General features: G+C 44.4%; 1 protein-coding gene and 1 long non-coding RNA gene across 4 annotated transcripts in view; one reads left to right on the forward strand and one right to left on the reverse strand.

Annotated features, from left to right (window-relative positions):
• Nucleotides 1-16,072, reverse strand: part of LOC134740279 (uncharacterized) — a 20,626-nt gene extending 4,554 nt beyond the window's left edge. The window contains exons 1-3 of the long non-coding RNA XR_010127635.1: nucleotides 15,999-16,072; nucleotides 13,226-13,314; nucleotides 9,963-10,131 (exon numbers count right to left, since the gene is read on the reverse strand). This is a non-coding gene — a long non-coding RNA (uncharacterized LOC134740279). The remainder of the gene's footprint in view (nucleotides 1-9,962; nucleotides 10,132-13,225; nucleotides 13,315-15,998) is intronic.
• LAYN (layilin) lies at nucleotides 883-21,781 on the forward strand. 3 transcript variants are annotated; one of them, XM_054441410.2, is made up of 8 exons: nucleotides 883-1,802; nucleotides 2,436-2,459; nucleotides 4,774-5,071; nucleotides 10,484-10,641; nucleotides 15,409-15,441; nucleotides 16,048-16,131; nucleotides 18,362-18,464; nucleotides 20,910-21,781. In XM_054441410.2, the coding sequence occupies exons 1-8, from the start codon at nucleotides 1,718-1,720 to the stop codon at nucleotides 21,271-21,273; spliced, it is 1,149 nt and encodes a 382-aa protein (XP_054297385.1). In that variant the 5' UTR covers nucleotides 883-1,717; the 3' UTR covers nucleotides 21,274-21,781. The 3 variants fall into 3 exon arrangements, with proteins under 3 accessions (XP_054297385.1, XP_054297386.1, XP_054297388.1); XM_054441411.2 differs by lacking the exon at nucleotides 2,436-2,459; XM_054441413.2 differs by lacking the exons at nucleotides 883-1,802; nucleotides 2,436-2,459; nucleotides 10,484-10,641.
• The last annotated feature ends 827 nt before the right edge of the window (nucleotides 21,782-22,608 follow it).

Below are 22,608 nucleotides of genomic sequence, written 5' to 3' on the forward strand. Positions count from 1 at the left end.
GACATGATTTAATTATGTGGACCCAAGTAACAGCTTTTTAAAGTTGTAGCAGATGTTATAATATTAGAAATAAATCCTTTTCAATTGACATTAAGTGCCTAGATATCTGAACATTTACATATATATCTGCCTTATCAAACACTCTCAAAACTCTTAAGGCAACTGTTAATGTTACCAACAGTCAAGTGAAACTTAGGCAAAGGGACTTGCCAAAGGCCACACAGACATTAAATGAAGAAGAGCCGAATCTGAAACAGAACCTCAAATGCCAACTCAAGTGCTTCTTTTCACCATAACAGTTCTCTCTAGTTGTTCTGACAACCAAGAATTTCTAAGAAGAATGTGTGTTGGATGTGACCTTGACGTATTCTAACTGCGACATAAGGAAGGTCTATAAATGATCTTGCCATAAAGGTCAGGCCTCATCCTGCCATAACCGCTGTTATGTGCCGCAGCAGAGCTCCCCCATAATCTCAGCTGATACTGAAATTCATCCCACTCCCCTCTCACCCCCAGCCTGTATTCAGGCTGTTTGTCTAGAATTGCAGTGGCTAGAGGCCTTAGAAGCATCACTGCTTTCTCGGCTGTTTTGAAAAGCAGAAAGAGTACGAAAGAAGCAGAAAGCTGGAACCAAACTCCAGAGGTCGCGGCCCAGATGGGGCTTCTGCTATGCTTCACAGCAGCATAGTGTGGCAGAAAACGCAGAAAGTCAGATTCACCTTCTGCTACTTAGTGCCTTAATCTTTGGACAGATGGCTCACTCTATTGCTTGACTATATTTAAAAGCATTTTGTTTACGAAACCAAAGTGAAACACACCTACTTCGGGAGTTTACAAGAGGAAGCGCACATTGAGGGCTAGGTTAGGAAAGCTTTTCCTGAAATAACAGTTTCATTCTTTCCTGCGGGGCGAGGGGCCAAAGCTGAACTCCCTAACTATGACCCCCACCTCCCAACCTGTTCCCTGCAAAAAACAGAATCATTTCCTTCCTGGGATCTGGGACATCTTTTGGCTTCTGGTAGAAGCCGTTCTCCTTTCAGCCGGGAGGCCTCCAACTCAGCCACGTTCTTTGGACGCCATCCGCGCGGTGTCCCATAACTTTCCTTGCCGGTGGGCACACTGCCTGCGTGAGTGTTTGTTCTCTGCATTGACCATTCCCTGCTCAGGCGTCGCCCTTCGTGCTGGGACTGCGGCCTGCTGAGCCCCAGGTAGGAGTTCACGCATCGCCTCTCCCTCCAGCTGCACCCGCACAGCTGGCGAACTTGGCTAACGTCAGGGGGAGAGGAGGGGTGAAATGTGGTGCTAGTTTTAGGCACACTGTGCTCGTTATCAGATTGCCTAGCCTCCCGACTGGAGTATTCCTCCGCCCAGCGCCTCGGGCAAACGCGGGATCTCCCAGGGAAGCTCGGAGGGGGACAGGGAGCTGGTCCCCCTCTGCGACTCGCCCCCCTCTGGCTGGCTGAGTGTCTGGCGCCAACCTCGCTGGAGGAGGCTGTCGGGGGCGGGCCAGCCAGCGGGGCTGCCCTCCTCGCAGTGACGTCCCAGGGGGCGGAGGGGCGACCAACTGATTCCGCGCCCTCCCCCTCCTCTCCCGTGCGGTCCGTCGGTCCTCGGGAGATGCTGCTGCCGCGGTTGCAGTTGTCGCGCACGCCGCCGCCCGCCAGCCCGCTCCACCGCCGTAGCGCCCGAGTGTCGGGGGGCGCACCGGAGTCGGGCCATGAGGCCGGGAACCGCGCTACAGGCCGTGGTGCTGGCCGTGCTGCTGGTGGGGCTGCGGGCCGCGACGGGTCGCCTGCTGAGTGGTGAGTGCGCGCGCTGGGTCGGGGGCTGGTGCCGGGGTGAGCTCACTGCACCCCAGCTGCTGCTGACCCTCTTCTGGGTCGCCACGCATGGGGCTAGGAGGCCGTCCCATGCCCCACTCCCAGACGCAGCCCTTCGGAGTCTCCTGCTTACAGGGAGCAGTCGCACGGCGTCTGAGACCCGCGCCAGTTCCTGGAGCTGCGCAGTTCCCTGCGCTTCCTGGAACGCTCGAAGCCCGTTCCCAGTCCAGAGTTATGGAGGTGGGTTGGAGGATGTAGGAGAGGTGGGGCAGTGGGCAAACCTGCCCCAGTGGGTGCCCCTTCGGCCCGCTCCTTTACACGCATCGAGTCAGTCCTTGGGAGCACCCTCGCGGGGCAGGCTTGCCAGCTGGCCCCCGCCTACCGCCCTCTCCCGGAGGCGGCCGCAGAGACAGCGGGGTAGGGATGCTGGATCCGCGGTGCCGTGGGAACCCTGCCTGTTACTCCTCGTCTCTTCTGGGGGGTTGGATGGCAGGGTCCAGCGCCTGGAATGAGAGCGCTTAGAGATCGGGAAAGAACTCCAGTTAGTGTGGGACTAGCCCCGCCTGACTCCGGGGAATGACTCTCTGCTTCCTTCCTCCTGTTGTGTCACTGCAGCCTCGGATTTGGACCTCAGAGGAGGTACAGTGCTCTGGCTTCTGGCCTCTTTCACTTGTTCTGCATGTCGTGGGGAGAACATCCGTGCCCTTTTCTCAGATCCCCTTTGCGGATGCCAACAGCTTGACCAAATGGGACAGAGGAGACTGGGAACCTCCTCTACTCCGGCATCCTGGCTTGCGAAACTAATTTAAGGAATGTAAAGTTGGTTTCAGGATGGAGGCGGGGCGCGGGGCGGCAAAAGAGGTGGGAAGCTGAATTGAGCTGCTTGGGTTAGGGCTGCGTGGGCTCCGTCCTTGGTCGCGGGGAACAGAAGGCCCTCCCACCCTTCCCCTTCCTGCAAATGAGAAGAGAAGGACACTTCCTGAACGCAGGAGAACCAGATAGGCCCGCGGGCCTCCTTCCAGCTCTGACTGTCTCTGGCACTCACCCGCAGACTTGGGATGTGTGGCCAGGCTGGACCATACAGGAAACTCGCTTAAGGTGTTATGTTTCCCTTGACAATCCAACATGGAAGGTGGGGGTTGTCAGGAAATTCAACTCCAGCTTATGTTATGCCGGTGGCCAGGTTGGATAAGTTCCTGCCCCTCCTCTGCTGCCCAATTTGGAGCCAGCTTTGAGGAATCGCAGAAGCATGGCTGGCCCAGCCCCCTTCCCGGGGGCATCCCTGCCTCAGCCTCTCTGAATACCTTCTTGTAAGCAGGTCTGGCTTTTGAGCCGTCCTAATGTGCTGCTGGACCAGTCTAGTTAGAGTTTCTCTATTATCAGCAATAGCCAAATAATGACAGGAAAAGGGAGAAGATGTGGAACTCTTATAACTTGTTGCTCATTGAGAATTCCTTTATGAAAGCGATGATAGAAGAAATAGAAAATGAAGACTCACTGGAGCTTTCTGGATAATCTGTATGTGCTCTTTCTCATTTAGCACTAATCATATAGTTCTATCTGTCTGTGGCCCCTTGCCCTATATGCTGGCCAGTGTTGGGAATAATGAATGCTATCTGGCTCCCTGCGCAGCTGTAAAACAAGTTGGGAAAACAAGAACATTCCAGAAGTTCTGGGAAGAGGTTCCCAAACCAAAATATTTTACCCCCGGCACTGTGGCAGCAGTTCGCACCCACAGCCCACAATTTGGCTTTCTCTTTGCGGGGGGCTACTCCCCATGTTGATACGTGGTTTTTCACTTTGAACATTTGAATCCGGAAACATATGCTGTGTGCTCCTGTGGGTTAGGAAGTAGCTTTTGTTCCTGTATTCCCAGCACCTCGCACAATGCCAGGCACAGAGTGTACACTCAATAAATGTTGATTGAATGAAAGGAGTGATGAGGCTAGTGTCTCCGTTGCAGCAAGTCTTCAGTCACACAGACACAAGCTAGAGCAGTGTGTACTGTGAGCGATTTGTTATTGGCTCCTCAGTAAAATCCCATTTGTTTGTCTGAGATGATCTTCAGCCCTTCAGGGGACAGTCTGATGAGACACATTACATATGCCCCCAGTAAAACATGAGCCTGGGGTGCAGTGGGGAGCTAGCAATTAGTTCACTGGTACCAGCCTGATTTTGTAATTAGATCTGGGCTCTAACTCCAGTGATGCTGATGATCACTGTGTGATCTTGGCCAAATTACTTAACTTCCCTGAACTCCAGTTTTCTCATTTGTAAAATAAGCCATAAACAGTATCTGCATCAGGGGACTATTATGAGGGTTACATGAGATAAAAAGTATGTAAGTAAATGTTAAGCCCTTACCATAGTTTATGGCACATAGTAAGAGTTCAGTAAACCTTAACTGTTGTCTTTAGGTCAGAGGGCTGACTGTCAGTAGCAGAAAACCCCGTGGATCTGATGCTCTTAGACTGGGAAAATTCTCAGTCCTGCTGCACAGGCAGAGGGTTCCAGAGTAGAGGAGCCCATGCCTGACTTCAGGAAGCCTCTCTTACCTTAAAGAACCACCAGAGACACCCCCTTTAAGCCACATTATCCCCTGAGACTCCCTAATGAAAGTGTTATTTGTGTGCCTTTCAGTGAAACCATAAATCTTCATCTACTTCTCTTCTAAAGGACAGTCAAAATAAAACATTTGCTTTTTAAGATTCTGTAATGGAACAAACAAAACATGATGTCCCTACACAATATAGGCATCAGAGTTTAAATCACTACATCTCCATGCTGGAAGGAGTATTAATTTGCTCTGAGAACCCCAACTGACATGATAACAGTCTACTGATGAGTAACCAAAATTCCTACCCAGGCATACCTTCCTTTAGACGCCTCCATGCATCCCTGCCCCGGTATACTTTTTGAGACACTGAAATAGATTGGCTTCTTTTTTCTCTAGGGCAGCCAGTCTGCCGGGGAGGGACACAGAGGCCTTGTTATAAAGTCATTTACTTCCATGATACTTCTCGAAGACTGAACTTTGAGGAAGCCAAAGAAGCCTGCAGGAGGGATGGAGGCCAGCTAGTCAGCATCGAGTCTGAAGATGAACAGAAACTGATAGAAAAGTTCATTGAAAACCTCTTGCCATCCGATGGTGACTTCTGGATTGGGCTCAGGAGGCGTGAGGAGAAACAAAGCAATAGCACAGCCTGCCAGGACCTTTATGCTTGGACTGATGGCAGCATATCACAATTTAGGTAAGTGTGTGGAACCCACAGCAGCTGACTCACTTGACATAACTCAAAAAAGAGGCAGGCTGGATCCACAGGGCCAGATCAGTGGGGAAGCGAAGACCAACCAGGCAGATCTCTGAAGGGGAAGTAGCACCAGAATAGCTGCTGACCTAAGCAGTGCGGGTGGTGAACTTAGCCTTGATTTGGGCCCAACCAATGTCCAAGGAGCTCTGTTCAGGTAAGTGCAGCCCAGCAGCCTTGTTTCAACAGCATACAATGCTTGAAGCCAGTTGTTCTGGCTCTCTGGCCTTTTGGACCAGAACCTCATGGAGAGACTGAAGATCCATAGGGCTATGACTCAGGATAGGACTCCAGTCCACAGGGAATTGTAATAATGGGCAAGAAATCAGAGCCAAGATCTAATTCTGTGGATTGGCCAAAAGTGGGGACCTCAGGAAGCCTGCAGTGTGTAGGGCCCTGCTAAACCCACAGCATCAAGACTCACTCATCCCTCACCCTGGAAGCATGACATTGCCATCATCCCTCCCTAAGAAATGCAATGACATAGACAAACATTTCAAAAATATCAAAATTAAGAGACAGACATGAGACTAGGAGAATGCGTGTAACAAATCCAACAAAGAGTTAATATCTTTTTATGATAAAGAGTTTATACGTCAATAAAATACTAAGACCTCAAAATATAAAGAGACAAAAGACCTGAGCAGACCGTTTATAAAATAAAAAATCTAATGGTAAACAATCATATGGGGAAAGGTCTAAACTCATCAAAAGAATTTAGATTTTAAAATATATTCTTTAATATATACCTACTATGTACCACCAAAATTTTAACAAATATATATATACATATATATGTATGTATATATATATTTACCTATTACATTTAAGGCAGCACATCAGCATCTATCTTAGTCCACCCATTACACTGATCAGGTGCACATCTTCATATAAGTTCTGGGAGTAGCTCCTCCAGGATTCTCATGAGCCTGTCTTCCTGGGAGAAACTTTAGAAAGGAGGGTTAGTCAGATGAACTACACTTCCCATCAGTGCAGCTGGTCCCAGGGCCACAGATGGTACTTATTGACCTCCCTACTCTACTAGCCAGTCCAGATTCCCTTACCATCTGCTGGTCTCAACGGTTGACCTTGTGGCATGATCCACATTCTCATATCTGAAGAATCTGAGGTCCTAGTCACCTTGCCCTTATCATGCTAGAGTTAGTGCACTTTTCCATTGACCATCAAAATTGGGCAAGCGAATTCCAAGAGGTACCCGAATAGATAACTCCTTGCCCATAATACATAACAGCAGGCCTATCTCCTCCTGACGGTTAGGGTCACTTACCTCCTTCCAAAACAATGTCTTCTCTTTTTCTCTGCTGGTCCCTGGACACAAAGATCCCAGAGTGTCCAAATGACAGTGATAACTCATCGTTTAATAAGATTCTTGTATCTTCTGACAGTCCCCTGTGGGAACCAGGACCTCTAAACTTCCAGATCCCAGTGTTGCAGAGACAAGAAGCATAAACTCCTAAGTGGGTCACTGCCAGTGATTCTAAAGCAAGGCTACTCCTGCTTCCACCCCTCGGCTCCCAAACCCATGTATTCTTATTCTTGGGAACACAGGACTGTATAAAGTGCACGTGAGTTATTGCTTCTTTCAGAAGTCCCATGTAGTCAACTTGCCACCAAGTGCCACATTGGTGTCCTCAAGTGTTGGTGCTGTGTCAGAGACTTAGCATCGGTTTCTGTTGCTGGAAGTTGAACATTCGGCAGTAGCAATAGCTAGATTAGCCCTAGTGAATGAGAGCCAATCTGTTGAGCCCATCCATAGCCTTCATCTGTGCCACTATCTATTAGTATCTATTGTACTAGCACTGGGGTGGCTGATAACAGGCTGGCTGGCATTACCTAGCTGAGTTATTTTGTCTCCCTGCTTGTTCAGTGCCTCTTCTAAGTAAATGTTTCCTGGTGATCTTTAATATCTGATGGAAAGAGTTGCATATTTTATGTTCACTCTTCTATGTATAGTCACATCCCTCTATCCAAAACTTCCTAGTCCACAATCTTCCAGTCTATTTCCATTTAGACTCTTGATCAGCTGGGCATGCTATTACCTTACCCCTAGTTCTTATATATTCTAATCTCCAATAATTTCCCTTTCCTTACAAAGTGCTTAACTAGATGTACCAACTAAAGCTCTGGCCATTGGGAAGATGTTCCCTTACTGGTGTCTTTCAAGGCCACCTCAGTGAAACTGCAGTGCAAATGCTGTCCATTTCACTGTGTACTCCCATACTTAGCTGACCTACCCTTGAACCAGGCTCAGGCTGCCTGTATCAGCTAGTCACAAGGGATTCCTCCATGCAGTCACAGGTGTGAGCTAAGGAAGAGGCTCTGGTCCAACAGTGGCAGATGTCATGGAAGTCTGCTTTACCTGCTCATGCAGTGCTCTTTGGTCCTGGATGTACCTCTTCCATCTTACAACGGATATATTCCAAGCTTGCCTAATCTCCGATTAGGTGTGTCTGACAGTTCCTTGCTCATGATGGGCAGGTTGTGCTTCATGGTCTCTGGTGCTCCTTACCTAGTAGCCAGCCAGGAATTGCTTCTCAAAAGGTGACTAATTTTCAGCTACAGATGGTATGGCCTTGCTTCAAAATCCTAAGGGTCTGCATGTGATTCTGTCATTGAGGCTTGTTACAAACTCTATATGGCATAATTTTTCCCACCACTGACATCTCTAATAATAGGAGCTCCTGCATCATATGGCCCAAGTGGCAAATCTGCTTGCACACAGCCTAGATCCACTTCAGAGTTCTTTTCTGCTTTGACTCCTACTCAAAATGGCTGTATTCCATGTCACCTGGTTTATGGGCCAGAGCAGTATTCCCAGGTGTGAAATATGCTGCCTCTAGAGCCCAAAGAGACCTACCATGTGCTATGCTTCATTCTTCAAATTACTGCAAGATGCAATAATTTGTTCTTTAATCTGAAAGGGATATTCTGGTATTCCCTAGATCACTAGACACCCACACATTTTATTGAAGTGGTAGGCTCCTGAATCTTCATAAGATTTATCTCCAACCCTCTGGAGTACATAAGTCTTACAAGGCATCCAGTGTGCTAACCACTTCTTGCTCATCTGTTCCAGTTAGCATGATGTCAGCCATATAGTAGGTCAGCGTGATTTTCTGCAAGATGTCTAGGAAATCCAGATCTCTTTATACCATATTATGACAGAGGACGGTAAAAATTAATATAGCCTTGAGTCAAGACCATAAGTATATACTATTGTCCATCCCAACAAACTGTTTCAGATTCTCTTTCTGATACAGAAGGAAAAGAATGTGTTCTGCATACTGGGTACCCAAGGGCATGTTAACCTGCTTTAGCAAAGACGCCACATATGGCACAGGCAGCCACAATCAGGCTTCCACTTGGTTGAGTTTGTGCTACTCTGTTATCACCTTCAGGATCTGCCTGGTGTTTTCAGGAGTCAAGACTAGTGAATTAACTAGAGATATGATGGGGAACACCACTCTTGGATTCTCTGGGTCTTTAAGGGTGACACTACTTCCTGCCACCTTTCCCTGGATAAGATATTGTTGTTGATTTATTATCATGGCAGGGGTAGGGGGGAGTGCAGTTTCAAAGGCTTCCCCACTTGACATTCTCCACCGTGATAGCTCTTGCCCCACAGGTAAGTAGACCAAGAGACGATGCAGCTCAACCTCCCCATCATAGGCCAAGGAACCAATGTGGAACTGTACCAACTAACAAATAAGTCTATTCAATTCATATATTTAGGGACTGGGGAATGGTGACTGGCTAGATGCCACTATGAGCTGATCCTGGGCCAGACCTCTATTTAATACCTGTCCCAGACCTCTATTTAATACCTGTCCCCAGTATGCTCCCACTCTAATGGGTAGCTTTGATGACACTTTAAATCTGAGTATTAATGTCAGCTTGCACCCTGTGTCCAACAGCCCTTGTAATATTTGGATATTCCCTCTTCCCCAGTGTATGGTTACTGGAGGAAATAGCATGGATCCCTTTAGGGAAAAATGGGAAGTTATTACCATGTGCACCTGCCATGGTGTTGCAAGGTCCTTCTTACTGGAAACCTGCCCTCTCTATCAGTGAGTTCTGGGTCTGAAAATTGGCTCAAGTACAGAAATTATACACCAGACATAATATTCAACCTATAAGACAAAATAATGTAAAGCCATAAGGCCAGTAGGGAGGGGAACAAGGCAAGTCAGGGTAGGAGGCCCAACAGGGCTGGAATCTGGACTGGAGATAACTAATGAGGTGCCCCCAGCTGTCCAGGCATAGTATCCAAGGAGAGTTTATTGTAAGCTAAGCTGTTTTCCAGGAAATTCAATCCAGTGAGTGCAGCAAAGGATGTTCCTTTTAGTAGACAACAATACAGGACTTAAGCAGAGCCTTACTGTGGCGCTACAGGGAGAGCTGTCTCTTTCCTGAAGAGGGCTCTGACAAGAGCTAAGCAGAGCAGCATTGCCTGCTCTGAGCATCAGAGCAAGATCTGAGCCCAAGAAGGAAACAGCTCAGGTGACTAAGCAGGCAGGTTACAAAGCCCAGCCCTGAGTCAGCACATGGGGTGGGTACTCACAGATGTAAACACTCCATAAGATCCAAGGCTTTAACCTGGCACCCACATATCCAACTCGGTGGCAGCACCATTTAGTTTCAAGTGCCACTGGATAGTAGTGTAAGGTTGCTAATGCACCCCTCTAGGGGGCTAGGGAGACAAAGACAAGACATCTGCAGGTAGAGGCTGAGGGGCTCATCAGCCTTATCAAGTGGAAACAACTTAACTGAAAAAGACCAAATGGTCCTCCTGCTTTTGTCCCCACCCCTTCACCTGTTTTGACAGCCTGTATGTTTTGGAATGTCTTGCTCATGTGCTTGAATTTCTCATCTACTTCCCAGGGCTGAGAAGGCAGTTGGTGGCTGTTGAAAAGCATGGAGAGATGAGAGTAGGGCAAGCTCTGGATGAGATAAGCCATGTCTCTTCTCAGTGCATCTGAGATCTAAAAAAAGACAAACAAACCCAATTAGCGAAAAGCAAGAAAGAAATAAGATCGTCCAGACTAGCCCTGCTAGCTGCTTTTACTCATAATTACTTTACAGACATCATATGGTGGCATGTTTCTCCCTGCAAAGAGATTTGTGGCAAATGTCATATGATTGATTGTGATGTCCATATGAGAATGCGTGTGGTTCTGCTTACTGGCAGTACTTCAATTCCTCCCTCTCTCTGTATTGTGTTCTGAGGCAGAATCTTGTGTTTATGGCTCAGTGAGACTTGATGGGAAAAAAAAGGCTTTGAAGTCTCAGGGGATCCTTCTCCAGTTGCCTCCACTGCTGATCCCTTTCCTACAGGAACTGGTATGTGGATGAGCCATCCTGCGGCAGCGAGGTCTGCGTGGTCATGTACCATCAGCCATCAGCACCCGCCGGCATTGGAGGCCCCTACATGTTCCAGTGGAATGATGACCGGTGCAACATGAAGAACAATTTCATATGCAAATATTCTGATGGTAATGAATCCTCTCCCAAGCTATGCGGGAGAATTCTCAACCTCTCTCATTTCATGAGCAGCTGCTAGTACCAAGAATTTGTCATGTGGTCTCTGAGAAAGCTTGTTGCAAATGCCAGCAACATAAAACCTTAAGAATTCTTGTAAAGGGCAATGTAATGACAATTCCTCACTGAGGAGTAATCCTAGCAAAGGAAAGGTTATCAGATGTTAAAAGAAGGGATGAGAAAAAGAAAAGGTCTAATTTATGTGTGATAAAGCAAGTCTTAAGAGAACATCAGGAAATAAGCCCTTTAAGTGGACAGTCACAAATTATTACTCTTTCCACATGTGAGGTTGGCTGTAAGGGCTTAGAATAAGCTGGCCATTGCTCCTGCAAGTCTTCTAACAGCCCGGTGAGATTATTTTCTGGGGTTTTAAGGAAGCATGATACATATGTAAATGATAAAGTACACCAACTGCACTTTCACTGGGCAGAGATAGCAGGTAATTTGATGAGCAGATTTAAACTCTCAGACCACCCTGTATTTAATGCCTTGCAAATTCAACTTACATTTGCTTCCAGATCTGTTAGGGTTTTGAACTGGCTACAAGCCTGTAGTTTCACTATACTTGGGTTTCCTAGACTTCTCCATTATAACTGACAGATTTGAATTTGAACTGATTCTTAATCTGCCCTTGAAGTTTCTCACCTCCCTAAAGCCAACTGCTTAGCCCCAATTCTGCATTCTTTCTTGATAGGAGTAGAGTGACTTGTTAGTTATATCTAGTTTGGGACTAAGTAATCCTGTCATTTTAAAATTGTTTGAACTGGACTATGGTTTGGTGGCAAATTTTGCTGCTAAAAGATGTTTTTCTCTCTCTTTATCCTCTCAGATGAATTCTTCTCTCCAGTGACCTGGCCCTCCCCACCATACAGCCTTGTCTCAGGGGGGAGATTGCAAAGACCTAGCCTGACTTAGCAAGTCACCTTTATAAAGCAGTGAAAGCAAAGCACTTGTTACAAACTGGCTTTCCATCACTTTTGTTAATTATATTCTATTATTAATAGCTCCATGGTTTAAATTTTTGCACTTCCTTTAACAGTTTTTGAAATGTGAGATTTTGAAATTTGCTTTAATATCCTTTTATTTTGGACTTGGCACCTTTTTTAAAAAAAAATCATATTCTTCATTACTTTTGTTATTGCTATATTAGTTACACTAAGTCCTGGCAGGAAAAAGATGGCACACACAAAGGGTTTAATGAGGAAAGTGTAATAAAAAGGACATTTGCTGACGTGTAGGCAAAGAGCAAGAGATGGTAAAATATCCAGAGACTAGCTACAGTGGGGAACTGTTACTTCCAGGCCTGAAGGAGTAAAAGGAGGGAATGGTTTTAGCAGAACCCAGGAAAAGCTTGGGGTCATGAAAGAGCACCCGCCCAACAGGAGCTATTACCACAAAATGCAGCTACTGTCAAACCATGCTGACATGGGATGGGGGCATGGGGAATAAATACTAAGACTTCTCTTTCCTTCTATCCTCTGACCTTCTGCCTTTGCCTCTCATTGGCTAAGTCTAATCAGAGACCAAAGAACAAGGGAACGAGGAAGCCCCATTGAAACAGTTTATAGACCTCAACCTCCCAACGCACAGAGAAGGACAGAGAATGGATCCAACAGAGGGAGGTGGGCACATGGAGGAAAACTAACACACTGCCTGTTTTTGGCCACCCATGCCCAGAATAGTTTACACACCTTAGCATGCCAGAAGAGGATCAGCACGACCAGACCCTTGCTGACCTGTCCAGCTCAATTCTCACCACTCTAACTCCTCTCCTCATCCTATTCCAACACCTTTGTACCAAATGGAATTCCCCAAGAGCTCTTAATTTCTGTTTCCTGTGCTTGAAACACCCCTTTCCCAGCCAACTCATTCTCACCCTTTGGCTTCAGATTAGACAACACCTTCTCTCCTAACAGCTAAGTGCAACCGGTGATCCTGGGTTGGATCCTGGACATGATGTGATGATTTCCTATAAATGGCATTGTTAGGAAAATTGGTAGAATCTGAATAAGGTCAGTAGATTAGAAAATAGTATTACATCAATGTTAATTTCTTGGTTTTGATCATTGTACTGTGGTTATACATGAAAAGGCCCCTTTCCCTTTCAAAAATCTTTAGGAGTAAAGGGGCGCCATGCTGGCAACTTGTTTGCAGGAAAAAAGTTATGTATGTGTATGTATGTGTATATATATATGCATGTATGCACACACACATAAACATACGTGTATGTGATACAAAGAAAGAGGAGAGATAAGAGAGAGGGAGAATAATTAAGTAAATGAAATGTGATGAAATGATAAGGTGAAGGATATGGGATAATTCTTTGTACCATTCTTGCAAATTTTCATAAATCTGAAATATTTCAAAATAAGAAGTTAAAAAAATAACTTCCTTTGGAAAGCCTTCCAGGGCCCCTCAAAGCTAGGTTTGGTGTCTCTCCTATAAGGATCGTAGCACCTCACACACACAGTACTTTAACTGCCTATTTATAAGGCTGTCCCCTTCACTACATGATTGGCATGAAGTCTGGAAACTTACCTGTTTAACCACTTGATGGGCTGGGGAAGCTCACTCCTGTGGTTCCAGCAGGAGGGCACATCATCCCATTATGTCAGAGTGGCAAGGAACTGGATGAATGATAATATATAAAACTAGATTTGAGAAAATAATCATGTAGAGTAGGCAGCATGCTAGCCATAGCTGAACTCTTGCTTACTTCTGGGGTATGCTAAAGGCACAGGCATATTCAGCGAACATCAGAAACAAATCATGAGGCAACACAGATGCACGTGCGGGGATTGATGGGAATGCTGCAATGATGTGTCGTGTTTAACTTTGCACCATGGATTGAAGTATGGAGGGACAACAGTATGAATAGATCATGTGTTGAATAGATCATGTTATTACATATTCCAGTGTATTATCACAAAATCAATGTTCATTAATATTTTCCTGTATTTCCAGATTTTATGGCTATCTTGTAGAATATAAGCTCCTTAGAGGGCTGAGATTCTTTCTCGTTTGCTGTTTTATCTCCGCTACCTAGCACAGTTATGTCTTCTTACTATTTTAATTTTCATTAGAATGTATTTGGTTGAAATGCCTTTACAGCCACTTATCAGCTGTGAGATTTGGGCAAGTTACTTAATCTCCCTGAATCTTGGTTTCCTTATGTACAAAACCAGAATAATAATAAGGCCACCTCCCATCCTGGCTAACACCGTGAAACCCCGTCTCTACTAAAAAATACAAAAAATTAACCGGGCGTGGTGGCGGGTGCCTGTAATCCCAGCTACTCGGGAGGCTGAGGCAGGAGAATGGCGGGAACCCAGGAGGTGGAGCTTGCAGCCAGCCGAGATTGCGCCACTGCACTCTAGCCTGGGCGACAGACCGAGACTCCATCTCATAAATAAATAAATAAATAAATAAACAAACAATAATAATAATAAGGCTGTTATCAGGATTAATTGAGTTTGGTTTTATAAAACACTTAGAACAGCCCAGGCACGGTGGCTCATGCCTGTAATCCCAGCATTTTGGGAAGCTGAGGCTGGTGGATCACTTGAGGTCAGGAGTTTGAGACCAGCCTGACCAACATGGTGAAACCCCATCTCTACTAAAAATAAAAGTACAAAATTAGCCAGGCATGGTGGCGCATGCCTCTAATCCCAGCTACTTCGGAGGCTGAGGCAGGAGAATCGCTTGAACCCGGGAGGCGGAAGTTGCAGTGAGCCAAGATTGTGCCAGTGCACTCCAGCCTGGGTGACAGAGCAAGACTCTGTCACAAAAAAATAAATAAATAAATAAAATAAAAATAAAACAGAACAGTTTCTCTCATATAGTAGGCATTGTATAACTGGGTTTTTTAAAATAAATGGATTTACATCACCTATACACACACACACACACACACACTTATGGGAAGATGACTAAAAGTTTTTGTCCTTTCTGAGTGAAACTTCTGAATGGGCTTGACATCCTGGCCTTAGGACTGTGATTTTTAAGGTCTTTCCCTTAAAGACCCTGTCCCTACGAACACCGGAGCATCTGATTGGCATAAGAGACTCATTGCCAATACAACAGGTGGACACACTCCCAGTCAAAAGCAAAAACATTTGATGTCAATTATCTGTACAACCTGATATTCTCAAGACACTTTTAAATATGTACAATAGCTCAGAGCTCTAGATCACCAGCCTCTGCCTTGGTGCTGGCCAGTGGTCTACTGAGCCCCTAAACCACTTTCACTACTTGGAGATCAGTGTTTGTTGCCCTCTAAAACATCCCCATTATGAACTGATAAAATGTCTTAGACTGCTTTAAAATAATCCAGGCCAGGAGTGCAGGGGAGAGGAGTAGGGATTATTGTTGAAACTAGATGAGCTATATACATTGATAGGAGTTGAAGCTGCATGACGGTACACAGGGTACATTATACCAGTTTTTCTACTTTTTTGTATACTTGGAAATTAGCATATTTAAAGGTTTTTAAATACTTTTTTAAAAACAAAAAAGCACCGAAATAAAGCTGGGGAAGGTTAGTCTTTGTGCAAAAGCAATTATTTTGATTTACTAACCCAGTTCCTGATATCTGATAACAACAAATAAAGTTTATCGGAGGAGTGAATCAGCAAATAAATGGATGCTCTGAGGCTGTGGTTGATTTCATTCAGATGCCATAAAAATTTACTTATTTTTGTTTTTGTTTCTTTCTACTACAGAGAAACCAGCAGTTCCTTCTAGAGAAGCTGAAGGTAAGCCTGTCAGTTGAGATTTGGGTTAACTGGGGCTGTTTCATAGCCCCTCTTCACAGGTTTAAAGCCCTATGTCCTTTGGACCAGATTATTCAACAGAAACTGGTATTAACTCAGGCATTTGGGACAGGTATACACCACACCCAGCCATGACAGCTAGTTTAGTCATCTCATTTTCTAGTGTTCTCACAGCTGAAAAGCAACAGCTACAAATTCTGTTTGGGGTGTTACTTGTCATTATTGACAATATCAAAGGAATAATTTAATCTAATGAGACCAAAAAAATGAGCCAAACTGATAATTTATGGTCCTAGAAGTGAGTCCTTGGCCCTTCCCCTTGACACTTTGGTATTTTATGTACCTTGATGTCAGCTGCTTCTTGATTGTTTTGGTACTGGATTCTTGACAGCAAGGGTCTCACCAAAAAGACAAAGACAATTTAAACCTCTAGTGCAGCAAATTCAACCCTTTACTTTTCTATGTTTATAGATGATGCTAGCAAAGTTGCTACAGCTTTTTTGCATCCCAATTTGCACATGGTAGGACTCAAAGAATACCTGAATTATGCCTTTCTTCAAGTTCACAAGTCCACGTGTCTCTCTCCAGGTGAGGAAACAGAGCCGACAACACCTGTACTTCCAGAAGAAACACAGGAAGAAGATGCCAAAAAAACATTTAAAGAAAGTAGAGGTATGTACAAAACTCCCCTGGGAAAGACGAATAATGAGGCTCCCTTGATTACAAATTACCCATGGTTGAATTCCCTACTTTGTTCTTTCCCACAGCTACCTAAAAATAGAACTAGACAGGGCATGTGTGGCTTTGCAAAAGCTGTACTAAATGCTAGGTTTCATCAATGAAATATGCGGATGGAACTATCCTAAGATGACTGGGGAAATCAGACAGCAGGTGAAAAATTTGCATGAAGATGGAGCCTTGGGAGCCACTCAAAGGTCATGCGGGGTAAGGTGGAGTGAGGACTGAGAGAGAAAATGTAGAGAAATAAGATCAGAAAGACCCAAGCTGTGATGCATCACATCTATGATTAATATTCATCTGCAAAACAAAGAGAATAGACAAAATCATTTAAAAGGTTAAATCATAAAAGGTAAAAGAAAATAGGATAATACATTGGAGGGCTAATGGATTTCAAACTCACTCTCGCCCTGAAGTTCAATAAGGACATCTGAGTTTTTGTCACTGGGCAACTTTTAAAAACCACTTTACTTCTCTGTGCTTCAGTTTAATTATTTGCATAACGGAAGTAATAATATTTTTCTTACCTACCTGAGAGCACAACTGTGTCCATAAAACGAAATAGGATATTGCAATAGTGCAGTTCAGTTCTGACACTAAATTCCAGAGTTGGCACACACCCCAGCTCATGAGCGCAACTCATAACAAGACTGCCCTCACTTCAGACATCGACTGCAAATTTAGGGGTCCCCAGGCCACCTGCATTTCTGACCAGCTGGCTACAAATCCAAGAGTGCCCATGACCCCCACCTCTTAGGTTTAATAATTCACTAGAACAACCTACAGAACTCAGGAAAATAGTATATTTATGGCTAGATTGATGGTTTGGGATACAAATCAGGATTAGCCAAATGAAGAGACACATAGCAGGATGTCTGGGAGGAGTTTCTGTGTCATCCCCCACCCCATGGAACCAGGATGCATTAGCATCCTGGCACATCAGTGTGTTCACCAACCAGGACGCTCCACAGAGCTTTCGTGTCCAGAAGTTTTATTGGGGGTATCAATGCATAGCAGTCTCCAAAAGAGGTCAGGCTGCTATCACTAGGCTCAAAGCCCCAACCCTATCATCACATGGTTGGTCTTTCTGGCATGGCCAGCCCCCATCCTGAATCATCTCCTTATAAACTCTCTTATGGTCTGAGGGGCTCATGAATAACAAATTCACTCCTATTGGGAGAGTCCAAGGATTTAGAGCCTCTCTCCCAGGAACCAGGGACAAAGGCCCATCAGATTCTTTATTATATGACATATATGTGAAAAAAGTACAAAGTGCTCTGCAAAGGTGGGTGGCATTTCTATTGCTCATTGTTATTATGGTGGTATTTAAAGTGGGTTTTGAGGGTTTAGGGTTTTTAGTGGTGGTCAGGTTTGCAATCTCACAGAGAAAAAAGCCAACAGCCTCTGGATAGTCAGGAAGCCTGGGTCAGTGGGAGTAGGAAGAGGGTTAGCCTCCAATCCTTGATTCCTCCCAAAGCCACTTGAGGGGAACATCTTTGGTTCTAAGTCTTAAAGGACTAGAAAGTTCAGAAAAGTAAGCCTCTAAGTGCTCTTCACAGTCATGGCTCATGGACCCAACTGAATCCAATTGGTCTTAGAAATGTTGGAAAAGTTTTACTTGCTTCCTGTGACCTCTTTCCTGGTAATGACACTGAGACTTCTGGCTCGCTTCTTTTTCCTTCTCTTTCTCCCATCCCATCTTGGGAACTCCGTGACTGTCCTTAGAGGCAAAAGCATCAACACTGCCCCAGCGGCCCCTGCTTTACTAAGGGAGGACAAGAGAAAAGAGGGACTCTCTTTTCCCTGAAAAAAAAAACAAAAAGCTTAATTAACAAAAGTGCCCTTCTGATATTTGAAAGACCCAAAAATTTAAACTGATTTTCATTATCACTTAGGGTAATAGGACAGGTAGAAAATGCTCATTCATCGAAACCAGAAGACTCTTTGCTAACTGGCTAGATGTGTCTTGATCACTCAGGAATGAGCTCTTTGGAATACTCTGTGTTGATTAGGCTTTTTGTTTTGTTTTTTAATTTTTTAATTTCAATAGATTTGGGGGTACAAGTGGTTTTTGATGATTATGCTTTTTTAAAGCCTGGTTTGAAGCACAGAAAAACAAAACAAAAAACAGCCAATGCTGATCATGTGCTTTCTTTCTTTTCAGAAGCTGCCTTGAATCTGGCCTACATCCTAATCCCCAGCATTCCCCTTCTCCTCCTCCTTGTGGTCACCACAGTTGTATGTTGGGTTTGGATCTGTAGAAGAAGGCAAGTAAAACCTTCATTATGTAAACCTTTGCATCTTCTGCTCTCTTTGAGATTTGGATATTGCCTTGTTTATTTCATTAAAACCCACGGCAGCACCAAGAGTATCACCATTGCAGATTGGAGAGCGGGTTCTTTGACAGGCTAGGGCATTCAGAAGTACTAGGCATTTGTGCTTAGTTGTGATTAAGAGAGTGATCTTACATGCTTTACTGTCTGTATGTGGAAGATTTTAAAACAACTTGAAGGGTGAAATTGCATTATTCACCTCCCGTGCACTCACACGTCACCCAGCAAAAATGCTCTCATGAATGTATGCCCTCACTCTGAAAATGTTTGTGGACTGAGTGAAAGAATGAATAGTGAGCCATATGAAAAATGACTGCTGCAAAGTATTCTGGTAAACATCTGAAACTAAACCACTTAATTCAAACTGAAAGAGCCAAATTCCTTTTAATTGACTTTTCTTTTAATTCAGTACACAAGTATAGAGTGCTATAAAATAGCTACACTAGGTGGCATCAACAATTTCTGTATATGGTCAGGATCGTGTGCCACTATTTTATTTTATTTTATTTTATTTAGTACTGAAAGCTCTTCTCAGTTACCTTTTTATTCTCCATCATTATGGTATACGGAGAAGATGTCTAGTATTCCCATTTTACAACGGGAAAACTAAGGCCCAATTTAAGATTTGACTCCCTTTAAAGACCAATTTGAGATGAATTAGTAAGATTCCAATGTAAAATCTATTTCAGTTAATTGTAACTTCCTTATAGGATTATTATAAGGATTAAGGCAGTTAATACTTGCAGAATAAGTATATACTAAGCACTTAAATGTTACCTATTATTGGGATTATTTTATTAGTTATTTCCTTTGAATCTAAAAGTAGAATTTAGTTCAAAAAATTACAAGCATATTTTCCAGCTGCCTACTCTGCCCACTCAGTTGGTTCTTGATTTCCTTTCCTGACTCTCTGTTTTGCACTTCACCAGGATTTGGGAATTGTGACTCTAAAGCTGGGGTGTCTATCTATCCCAAGGGTTTTTAATCTTTTTTGTGCCCTGCAGCAGTCTGGTGAGGCCTATGGACTCCTTCCAGAACAATATTTTATTTTATTTATTATTTTATTTAAAATATATATATATGTTTGAGACAGAGTCTTTCTCTGTCGCCCAGGCTGGAGTGCAATGGCGCAATCTCGGCTCACTGCAACCTCCACCTCCCGGGTTCAAGTGATTCTCGTGCCTGCTTCAGCCTCCCAAGTAGCCGGGATTACAGGCACATACCACCATGCCTGGCTAATTTTGTATTTTTAGTAGAGATGGGTTTCACCATGTTGGCCAGGCTGGTCTTGAACTCCTGACCTCAGGTGATCCACCCACCTCAGCTGCCCTAAGTGCTAGGATTACAGGCATGAGCCACCACACCCAGCCCAGAACAATATTTTAAATGCATAAAATAAAATACATTGGGTTGCAAAGGAAGCAATCATACTGTTATATAGTTTAGCAAAATATTTCCAAAAATGAATATGTGATTAGTAATACATGTACTCCTTTATTAATGCTTCCTTATTTAGTGCTGGGTATAATTATTATAATTTTGAAGTAGAGGTGAGGGTAAAATATTTCAAGGCATCTATAACTGTGTTATGAAAACATCTATAATTTCTAGTAGTGATCAAGTCAAAGATATTATTAATCCTGCTGTTTTATCTCTTACATTCATAATGGAAGGACATGCTAAATTTCACTTATGGATGAGTTGTGTTTTTTGTTGTTTTGGTTTTATTTTATGTTTGAGACAGGGTCTCACTCTGTCACCCAAGCCGGAGTGCAGTGGTACCATCACGGCTCACTGCGGCCTTGACCTCCCAGGTTATCCTCCCACCTCAGCCTCCCAAGTAGCTGGGACTATAGGTGTGCACCACCATGCCTGGTTAATTTTTGTATCTTTTATAGGGACGGGGTTTTACCATGTTGCCCAGGCTGGTCTCAAACTCCTGGGTTCAAGTGATCCACCTGCCTCAGCCTCCCAAAGTGTTAGGATTACAGGCGTGGGCCACTGCCTCCCAAAGTGTTAGGATTACAGGGCGTGGGCCACTGTGCCCAGCTGAGGTTTTTTTTTTTTTTTTTTTTTTTTTTTTATGTAATGTGGTATTATTTCCCTATTCAATTCTATCCCTGGACACTCCAGGGACCCCAGGATAATAACCCTGCCCACACTTGGGCAGCAGTGAATGACAGATACACAATCACTTTGAACATAACATCTCTCTGTTCAGTTCCCTCCCACTCCGAAGCCCTGGCCTGTAAGTTACATAGACAAGACATGCAGCTGGGTGACTGCCCAGGGCTGCTTCCTCTGGTCTCAACAGGAAGCACGAGGGTATTCTCAATCACCTGGTCTAAAACACTCAGCCCTGGTTTTCTTTCTTCCTAGAAAACGGGAGCAGCCAGACCCTAGCACAAAGAAGCAACACACCATCTGGCCCTCTCCTCACCAAGGAAACAGCCCGGACCTAGAGGTCTACAATGTCATAAGAAAACAAAGCGAAGCTGACTTAGCTGAGACCCGGCCAGACCTGAAGAATATTTCATTCCGAGTGTGTTCGGGAGAAGCCACTCCCGATGACATGTCTTGTGACTATGACAACATGGCTGTGAATCCATCAGAAAGTGGGTTTGTGACTCTGGTGAGCGTGGAGAGTGGATTTGTGACCAATGACATTTATGAGTTCTCCCCAGACCAAATGGGGAGGAGCAAGGAGTCTGGATGGGTGGAAAATGAAATATATGGTTATTAGGACATATAAAAAACTGAAATTGACAAGAATGGAAAAGAAATGATAAGCAAAATTCTCTTATTTTCTATAAGGAAAATACACAGAAGGTCTATGAACAAGCTTAGATCAGGTCCTGTGGATGAGCATGTGGTCCCCACGACCTCCTGTTGGACCCCCACGTTTTGGCTGTATCCTTTATCCCAGCCAGTCATCCAGCTTGACCTTATGAGAAGGTCCCTTGCCCAGGTCTGGCACATAGTAGACTCTCAATAAATGTCACTTGATTGGTTGTATCTAACTTTTAAGGGACAGTGCTTTACCTGGCAGTGATAAAGATGGGCTGTGGAGCTTGGAAAACCACCTAGAAGTTCTGTTTTCCTTGCTCTATACAGCAGCACATATTATCACACAGACAGAAAATCCAGAATCTTTTCAAAGCCCACGTATGGTAGCACAGGCTGGCCTGTGCATCGGCAATTCTCATATCTGTTTTTTTCAAAGAATAAAATCAAATAAAGAGCAGGAAACAGAGTGTTAGTCTGTGTCTACAGCCCTTCCTCTGCATGTGGCCACAGGGGACCTTTTTTCCTTTCTCCTGACGTCCAAACTTGGAAATATCTAACTACTTTCAAAACTAAAAATGAGGCCAGGCGCGGTGGCTGACGCCTGTAATCCCAGAACCTTGGGAGACCAAGGTTGGAGGATAGCTTGAGTTCAGGAGTTCGAGACCTTCCTGGGCAAAATAGTGAGACTCTGACTCCACAAAAAATTTAAAAATTAGCAGGGCATGGTGGCATGCGCCTGCAGTCCCAGCTACTCAGGAGGCCGAGGTGGGGGAATTGCTTGAGCCCAGGAGGTTGAGGCTGCAGTGAGCTAGGATCACGCCACTGCTCTCCTGCATGGGCAACAGAATGAGACCCTGTCTCTAAACAAAAATATTTTTTAAAGAAACTGAAAATGAAATTCGAGTCTCAGCTTCTAGGCTTATGTACTCCCATCCCTGATACTACACGTTATTCTGTTTGCGTGTTTGTTACTGCAGCGTCAACATAACATGACTAATAATGATGACAGTTCTACCTTTTGTTGACAGACCTCATTGTTTCCATTGTGTTTGGCCTCAAATTCAGAGAAAAGTTTCTCGGCCCAGCATCAATCATATACACATTGGAGGTCTGAAAGCCATTATTTAAATCACCAGCAGTTTCCCTCAATCAGCTTCATAATCTCATATTTTAACCTTTCCTCATATGTCTTATTTTTTAACAGCTCAACAACTTTGCTTCACATATGGAGCCCCAACCTCTAGAGTTAACTAGTCTGGGTCAAAGCAGTATCGAATGTAGTGGATTGAAA

The sequence above is a fragment of the Pongo pygmaeus genome, chromosome 9 (assembly GCF_028885625.2).
Source record: "Pongo pygmaeus isolate AG05252 chromosome 9, NHGRI_mPonPyg2-v2.0_pri, whole genome shotgun sequence".
Taxonomy (NCBI): domain Eukaryota; kingdom Metazoa; phylum Chordata; class Mammalia; order Primates; family Hominidae; genus Pongo; species Pongo pygmaeus.

Bases quoted from the DNA above. Each gene is read 5' to 3' on its own strand.
- LAYN (XM_054441410.2), top strand. From the start codon at position 1,718: ATGAGGCCGGGAACCGCGCTACAGGCCGTGGTGCTGGCCGTGCTGCTG. The intron at 2,460-4,773 runs GTACAGTGCTCT...TTTTTTCTCTAG, and splicing joins GGATTTGGACCTCAGAGGAG to GGCAGCCAGTCTGCCGGGGA. The intron at 18,465-20,909 runs GCAAGTAAAACC...CTTTCTTCCTAG, and splicing joins GTTTGGATCTGTAGAAGAAG to AAAACGGGAGCAGCCAGACC.